The 9,138-nt window shown below is 44.4% G+C and overlaps 1 protein-coding gene and 1 non-coding gene across 2 annotated transcripts; both read right to left on the bottom strand.

Annotated features, from left to right (window-relative positions):
- Positions 1-404: 404 nt before the first annotated feature.
- On the bottom strand, positions 405-4,761 carry LOC108929211 (opsin-5). Its single transcript, XM_074559700.1, is given in 5 exon segments — positions 405-773; positions 1,725-2,056; positions 4,196-4,342; positions 4,345-4,476; positions 4,758-4,761. Coding segments are annotated over 5 exon segments (984 nt in total).
- Positions 4,762-7,815: 3,054 nt separating this feature from the next.
- trnat-agu (transfer RNA threonine (anticodon AGU)) lies at positions 7,816-7,889 on the bottom strand. The gene has a single exon. It is a non-coding gene; the product is annotated as a tRNA-Thr (tRNA).
- Between the last annotated feature and the right edge of the window lie 1,249 nt (positions 7,890-9,138).

Raw genomic sequence — 9,138 nt, forward strand, 5'->3', positions numbered from 1 at the left:
CCGTAAGGAGTCTTGCGGATTTATCCACATGTCTCAGCCTTTGACATTTCTACCTTTGATAACCACACATGGAGTACAGCAAACACACTGCAAACGAAAGACATGCCAATATGCTGAAGGAATGGAGAGGAATCATTGGGGCGCCCTTTTGGCCATCCACATGGCCTCATACTCGCAAAGCGATATAGGAGCTGTTGCTGTCCTCTATCGACCCATGATTCAGTCTCTCTGTTTCTGGACCCCTTGGCTGGGTCTCCTTCCACCATTGCTTGAGAGATGGCTACAAGGCAGTGTGGTTCTTCCATTCTCACTCACATGTGTTGTCAGGAGACAACAGAAGGCAAGCGCTCATGTAGATATGGGCAGGAATTCCCTGACTGCTCTGGTGCCCGTGTTGCAAGGCGTCACCCTGACTTTAGTCCCCCAGCAAGGCTGTGGAAGGCAGCTGCCCGTGGTACTGCCCAGGGACCCTGCTCCTGCAGCTGAATCTCGATGGCCAGCGGAGCCTGATTCCTAGCCGAAGAGTGGGCCCTGACGCAGTTCGGAACCCAGCCGAACCGTACACACGTCAACAGGCCCTGCAACTCCTGGCGGAAAGCCTTGTTGAAATATAAGTAAATGAAGGGGTTGTAGATGTGGGAGCTCTTGGCGAACAGTACTGGAAACACAAAGCCTCCAGAGACCAGGTTCCAGTGGTCCCTGTGGAAGATGAAGGAGACCACCATGTATGAGGCCCATGCAATGATGAACCCCAGGCTGATGCAGAAGAACATCTGTGGAAGGAGAGCCAAAATAGTCAACTGCACAGCATAGATAAATCTAGATTCTTTACATTTAAAGCTGAATATTACAAACTGCTGGTCCTTCAGCTGGCCACAGGTATGTTGCTATTTTAAATGAAATAGACAAAAGTTCTCATACATCTGTTGTGGAAATGTGGCAGCACACAAGCTAACGGGAACGGTGCTCATTCAACTGTTCAAGGACCATTATGAAAAGGTTTCTCTCCTTCTATACAGTGTGCCTCCACATACAAACTTAGTTTTTGACAAAAGTATGGAATTATTCTTACATAGCTGACAAGAAAATGCATTCTATTGCTTTGCTCTGCGTCAGAGGACCCCTCTACGCATATGTGGTTGACTCAAGTGCCTTCCTCACTTCTACCAAACAAATTAATCTTTCACTTGCACTGTTCTAAAATCAAATGAATTCAAGATTTCTTCACTTCCTCATACCTTTTTACATGCTACCCCTGCTAAATATGGTAACCTTTTGACCTTGTTCTGTATTACCTTGTATGTGTGTGTATTTACATTTTCTTAGTATACTGATTCTGTATCTGTGCTTATGTTGTTGTTCTCTTCTGTTATTAATTAAAAAATGAATATACAAAAAAGAGAAAGTTCTCAAATTTTACATTTTATTTACACTTTCAAATATGAAGCACATTAGTAAACTTATAGGATCAGTTTAAAGGGTCGTGCGTACACTACATAGAGAAATAGTAATTATTGCTTACTGATCGGTCCACAGAAAAATCCTCCAGCCTGAGCTCAGTGATGGATGGGTCTTACAACAGAACTAACAAATTTACGCAATATGTAAAAAACTCCAACAATATTCCATAGCGTTCATAAATGTCATTCCAAGTGCCAATATTCCAAATTTTTATAACTCACTATGGAAGTTACAGAAGGCATTTGCAGTCAAAAAACACTTACAACAGGAAGGTGCTTCTCTGCATTGCGGAGATGGGTGCAGATGCACTCCGTTGTCAGAAGGCAAGAGAGCTTGTCGACGGCGTGCAGAATCCTGCACTGAGAAACGATGATGAGAAGAACGGGGATGAGGGTGGAGCAGGCGAAGGAGCAGATGACGTAGGCGGCGTTCTCGACGGACGTGCGGTACCTCTTCCAGGCGACGGTGCAGGACAGCCCGTACAGCTCTGGGACGTACTCGCCCCATCCAAAGAGCGGGAAGCAGGACCGCGCTGCCGCGATCAACCGTGTGGCACAGCACAGCACATGAACAGCAGGCCCTTCCAGCCACACTGCTGAAAAAAATAATAATGAAATAATTTCATTACAATGACAAAATCTAAAGCCATACGTGTGTAAGAGTAACCCATTTATTCTCACTGCACCCAGGCCTGAGCGTGGGGGCCACTTTCAGGTTTCATAACCGAAGCTTTACATAAAGTGACCTTCGTTAACGTGTGACTTTAGCGAGATCATCTTTTCGCACATCTCAGCACCTCGAGCTATGGCACAAGATGAGTCCTGCGTGACTTGTTATTTTTAAACTGTTGCAAAATGTTTTCATAGCTCCAAGTTCTCAGGAACTGGGGTGCCGTTATGTCACAAATGTGAAACCTGACATTATATGGATGGACACGCACGCATATGTAAATGTCCTCAGTGGTAAAGAGCGGGGCTGTAACGAAGTGCACTACAGATTGCACATTTCTTACTGGCCACATTCATGTCTAAAGGCTCTTGTCGCCATGAACTGAACTGTAGCAGGTCTTAAGGCAGGGGTGGGCAATTAATTCTCCCAAGGAGCCACATGAGAAACCGGGACTGTTGTGGAGGGCCGAACCAATAGGCTGAACTTCATTCTGATCAATACTAATTTTATCGCTTCATAAAAAGCAGTAAATTGTATGGTTTTAATTAGCTGCTATGCGTAAGAATGCATGTTACGATAAGGGTATGAAAATGTGGAGTAGGTCAAATATAGCAGTAAAAAGTAGTAGAAAAACCAATCATTACATCACTATTTCATTTTTAACATAACATACTTTTAACCTTCACAAAAACAATACTGAAAATGTGTATGTTTTGCAGTTTGTTAAAGACCAACAATTAATTGACTTTATACAAAAAGCAATAAGTGCTTTTGATGTTTTTTGGTTCTTTTTTTGTGTTCAGTGAGAAAAATCCAGTCTGTCTTGGGTGTGAACAAGTGCACTGAAGTCTGGTTGAATGTCTGAGGTGGATATGCGAAGGACAGCTGACAGCTGATCATGCGGGAGAGAGGATCTGTATCTGGATTTGTTGAACTTCATCACTGAGAATGTTTGTTCACATATGTAGGTAGATCCAAAGAGAACTAGCGTCTTCTGAGCATGCTTCCTCATGTGTGGAAAGTTCTCCTCTTTGAGAGAAGAGTAAAAATCCAGCAGTGCTACTGACTAAAAGTGCTTTGCCAGTAGTGTATCAGACTGCAGGTCAATGAGTTTGAGCTGAACATCGCTGGGTGTATTATCCACACTGCAGGGGGAAAAAGAAAAGCGCAACAAACTATCTCTGATTCAATGCTCATGCCCTGATGAATTTAACTATTTAGTTACAACATCAATAACATGGTTAATTTTTACACTGACTTACAACACACACACACATTTTCAGAACCGCTTGTCCCATACGGGGTCACGGAGCCTACCCGGTAACACAGGGCGTAAGGCCAGAGGGGGAGGGGACACACCCAGGACGGGACGCCAGTCCGTCACAAGGCACCCCAAACGGGACTTGAACCCCAGACCCACCAGAGAGCAGGACTGTGGTTCAACCCACTGCGCCACCGCGACTTACAACACCTCCTGATATAATACAATGTAAAAATACCAGTTTCTGGGTTAATTTCAGTCACTTTATCCTCCTGCATCCGCTTCAAAGGTCCGACATTTTCCCCGTCAGATTTGGACAACCATCCGTCGTAACACCTGCCAGTTTGTCCCATTTCAGTCCCAGCTTGTCCATCTATGCATTTACCTCCGTGAACAAATCCCTCCCTGCCTGTCGTCGTCCCTTTCATTGACCGCATTGCTGCCAGCTCCTCCGTAACCTTAAACTTTCCTCCGTTATCCCACGTACAAAGACGAGTAACTGGGCTGTGTGGCGGACATCACAGCTGTCAATCAAAGCCAAGGAGAAAAAGTCAAAATTGTCCGCTTTGTTTTGCAGCTGAAGCTCCAGATTTCCCGCAATGTCCTCGATCCTTCTCGTTATGGCACGCACACGTAAATCGAAAAAAAAAAAAATAGCCATCACTTTCAAAATAAAAGCAATGTGGTTGTATTCTGTGCGTGGCGTACACTTATTTACATTTGATTTCTAATTTCCGATTGATCTCTCGTGGGCCGGACAGGGACAGCCAAAGGGCCGGATGTGGCCCGGGAGCCGTAAAATACCCAGGTCTGTCTTAAGGCATCAAATGACGCTGATTTCCGCGATAGTGAACATGCCACACAAGCCAAAGGTGAAGCAGCCGAGGCTGTAGTAGATGCAGGTGGCAGGGTCCCCCTGCCACGTGTGGCTGAAGGAGGACAGGATGGACGGGGGTTGAAAGAAACGCAGCAGAGGAAGTCCACGGCCGCCAAGTTCGCGCACACAAGCTCGGAACCCACAATTTTCCTCCTCGGTCTGTAGGAGACGACCAGCATCAGCCCATTCCCCAGGACAGAGAGCACGACTACAGGGAGACACAAAGACCCAAGTGAGTGGATTCACTGAACCACTGAAACAGAAGGACAACACAAAGAGACAAAAGGAGAAACCAGAGGGAAAAAGGAAACATCCACTAGTTTTCCTTCATCCAATTCAGTGCTTTATGCCTCTGAAACTCAAGCATGAAGAGACGGTTCGGGGAGCGTATTGAAGAAACTGCAACCCTGAGATGACAGCTGTGAGGTAGCAGGGTTCCAGTAAAGCACCACGCTCATTTTACAGCAGATCCTGCCCAGCATTGCTCACCCATTACTTCTCGCATCTGGTAACTTTTCTCAGCTTTTCAGAAACCGAAACTGCGAGATGATCTTTAGAGATGGCAGCTGTTCACCAGATCGTTGAGAAACAACAGTACTGGTAACGCTTCAGGGAGAGAGAAGGCATTGCGAACGTATCACGACACACAGTGCCGTGGGTTTCGATGGGGTGAAAAAGAACCCAGAGACAGCATTCATCTCAAACATTTCATTGAGCACCAGCACATAAGGAAAGGATGCTCTCAGTCTGAAGACCCCCTTTCCTCCAAGACCTGTGCTTCTAGCCAGCCTTCCTAGCCTGCATAGCACCCCCAGGCTCTGTTCCTCAACACACTAGCAAACACGGTCACCCCATCATTTTCCCCAGAAGTGCCCCCAATGGTTCCACACTTACATTCCACATTTTCCCCCATAATGCAACTATCTACATTAAACAAATCTTCACGCCTAAACACAGTAAGGCGGGTCGTTACAGTATTTTCGAATAACTGGGAGCTTTTCTGAAAGATTCCAAAAAGCACGATTTTTCGTTTCCCTTTGCTCTTCCACAGTGGTGGTAGACAATATACTCAACTCTGTTCTCAACTAACTGCAGGTAGTCAAGGATCTTCAGGAAGTACCTCCACATGCCTCCATCCTTTTTATAAAATTCAGGTGATTTTTTCCCACCATTTCCATCACACATTGATGCTTCTTTCCAGTGTAGTACCACTCACCATCAAGATACAAGGACACATATTTTTAGGTTTGCCTTTTTTCCAACTTCTGCTCAAGTAAGTCTTCCGTGCAGAAAAACGGCCATTATTTTTCCAGAGGAAAAAAAATTACATTCACATTTACATTTATTCAATTAGCAGAAGCTTTTGTCCAAAGCGACGTACGTCTCAAAAGTACAATTTATGCATTACATTGAGAGAAGGAGACGTAGCTGCAGACGTGCGACTCAAGTAAACCTAGTTTGTTACCTACCACTTGCTACACCGAGGTTCATCGTTCAAGTAGGTGCATAAGCCACAGAAAAATCCCGATACCCACACCAATTTTTTTAAAAATTAAATATTATAAGATACACAAATGAGGAGTACAATACCAGAGTAAAAATGGCTGAGGTTGTATCTGGGGATGCTTCTGGAGTTACCGTGCGTGAACAGTTACACCATAGATGATCTGAAGAGATCTTGGGCAAAGTGGATCTGGAAAAAGTTGGAGTTTTTTTTTTTTTATTTTGAAAAATTATTTTTGCCAGAAAAAAAAAATGTGCATCGTCCTCTCAGATAGTGCCAGTTGTCTCTGCGTGCCTTAGTGTTACCTGCACTTTGCAAAGGAAGCAGTCGGTCTGGAGACAGTGCAGTAAAAAAGTGTAGAATAAGGGGACGCTTTTGGACAAAACCAGCGGAAACTCAAAACATGGTTGTGTATCTAGAATAAACAAAAGGCTCTTCCAGCCGTCATTAGCTCATTGTCAATTCGGGACTGGATTTATCAAAATGTCACGTGTGTGTGTGTGTGTGTGTGTGCGCGAGGATGACAGCGAGCCCCTCCAGGTCTATGACGACACAAAGACACGTGTGCGCCATACAGTCCATGTACATGTATTTTTCATTGGGGACAAACTCCGAATGAGTCCGTACGAACCGCGCGACACACACAATCTTGAAAAATGAGACGATTCGTTCCATAATTGCACTTCGTTTCTTCTAATTCTTTCATGCAAACCCTGCGTTCAGTGGTTTCTCTGTGCTCTTTGCTTATATGGTTTTTGTAATGACAGAAAATGAATAAAATAAAAAATAAATAAAATAAAGCTCAGTAACGGTGGTGTTTAAAAAAAAAGAGTTCAGTCGCGAGGCTGCATGGTCTCCAATTAATTTAATACTCCAGGAAATACTTTGCGATGAGGAACATATGACAAGGCAGGACTTACCGACGCGACGGCCAGTAGTGAATGGATGTTGTTGAAGTCTGCACCTGGGCTGAGTTTGGAGGTGAAAACAGAGTAATTCCCAGCGAGGGGAGCGGGAGCGGTACAGTTGGGCACCGTGAGGGAGGGAGGGAAGAGCGCGGGACGGAGACGCACGCAGCGGATGCGCGAGGAGCGAGGGCGCGAGCGGCACTTCATCTTCTAAAAGTGTCCGGAGGGGCGGGACAGAGCAGGGGGCGAGTCGGAGCGCTACGGCGGAGCCCCAGGACCCCAGGGCCTCGGGTCCGAGCCCCAGAGCGCGTCCTCGAGACGACCTCGTTCGTTCGCCGTGAGTCCTCAAACCGCAAACTACAGAAGCCCCCCCGCCCCCTATTTTTTTTGCTTGGCCTGGGAGTTTTTTTTTTTCCTTTCCTCAGTTGCCGGATGCCGTGAGTAATACAGTAATTACTGTTTTTATATCACTGTGCTCAATATAGGTTGTGCAACGATGATGAGAAGCCTACTGTTTGAAAAAGAATAAATAAAAATTACAGACATTCATTGCACATCTCGGAGTTCACACGTCGAATTCGTGTCAACAAATGGACACCTATCCTTTCTACTCTTATCCATACAGGATCAATAGCCGCTTGTCTTAATTCGGGGTCGCGGTGGTCCGGACCCTATCTCGGAAACAGCGCATGAGGCAGAAAACACCCAGGACAGGGCGTCTCAGGGCAAATTAAAAGTGCGTAACACATTATGTCCGGGACTACGTTCAGAACAGACTGGAAATACCTGTACGAGTGTTTTCTTACTATGTACAGTTGTTTTATTTTGCTCTATATTCTATAACGACTTTCCGGCGTGGAATAGAGCGCAGCAGAGTAAAATGAGTGAAAGAGCAAAGTATTCCAGTGTACTGTAACAGTGCGGTGACAGTGAAAACTGGTATTGACACGTGACTTCATAGAGAGGCCCACATAATAAATCAGAGTGAAGGTCTCGCAAGCAGGTAAAGTGGTTGGGGGTGCACTGGGCACCAGCAGTGTATATCTATACAGAGAATTCCTCATATGCTGTGAATAATTAGGAGACGGAAGCCTTGAGTCAGTTTTACTCCTCCGGCTGGGTATAAAGGGTGAAAAGGCACTGCTGGGATTCGAACCCAGGATCTCCTGTTTACTAGACAGGCGCTTTAACCAACTAAGCCACAGCGCCGTGATATCTGAACACTCTCTTTTGTAGTACTTGAAGTACCTGAAATATCACTTGTCATAACTACGCTTCTTATTAAGTCAGAGAACATTCTTATAATAATTACACTCAATGGGTACAGTAGGTTAAGGACAGGTACTTAACCATGTTCTACACAGTGTTTACAAGTACACTGCCACTTTGTGTTAAGAACATTTGAGTTATGAATTTTTCAAGATATTAATATTTCACAATATATTTATTTTAACTGCATTTTTTTTAACAGAAATTTTTGTGTTGCAGTAAAAATTACCTGACCCGTGTTACCACTATTAACACCAAAAAACACTCGGACAGAATAGAAACAAAGGTGCTGTTTGTTGACTTCATTTAGCTTTTTTATTTATTTAGTTATAGCTGTATCCAAGACTTTTACAAAATAGCGACCAATCTCTATTTTTGTGCTTTGTTTGTAAAGATAATAATGCAAACTGAAAGTGACAAGATTCTCATAATCATTACGAAGGTTTATGTGATAAATTGCTCCCATCCCATAACCAATTTTGTTGTGTCCTCAGTCACAAATGAAGGATGCCGGTGGTACTTGAGGCCAATCACTTTTTAACACGTTCTCCTCACACTGTCTTTCATTACACCCCTATGCTGAGTGATGTACAAGAGGAATGCAGAATTTCCTTCCATGTATGAAACAGAAGACATCAAACTGAACTGGATTTTGTGAAGATTAGGTATTATTACCATCATTTTAATGTTTCTTCAGTTCACACACACATTGTCTGTAGCCGCTCATCCCAAGCGGGGTCGTGGCGAATCGGAGCCTAACCTGGCAATACGGGGCACAAAGCCGAAGGGGGGAGCGGACACACCCAAGACAGGACGCCAGTCTTTTGCAAGGCACCATAAGCAAGGCTCAAACCCCTGATCTGTTACACAGCAGGTACCAGCTGCACCCACCGCACCTTGATGGAAACAGTATGGATAAATAAAAATATTACAGTAGTTTTTTAAATTAGTTATAGCTTTTTCAAATTTCTTTGAGAGAATAAAGGCAGGTTCGTCTACTTTCTGAAGCTTTTTTAACTGCGAGGTAGTGATTGCACTTATGAACTGTGAATACAGGTCCAGTGCTTTTGTGTATATAAGTTGAGTTTCAAGTGTACATTAAATGTGTGATGCTGAAATTATGCCAAAACGTAATATCTAGAAGGGTGGGTGGGGAAGCTGTTGACATGCTGGTTGGAGCTCCATACAA

Source organism: Scleropages formosus, chromosome 1 (assembly GCF_900964775.1).
Source record: "Scleropages formosus chromosome 1, fSclFor1.1, whole genome shotgun sequence".
NCBI classification, from domain to species: domain Eukaryota; kingdom Metazoa; phylum Chordata; class Actinopteri; order Osteoglossiformes; family Osteoglossidae; genus Scleropages; species Scleropages formosus.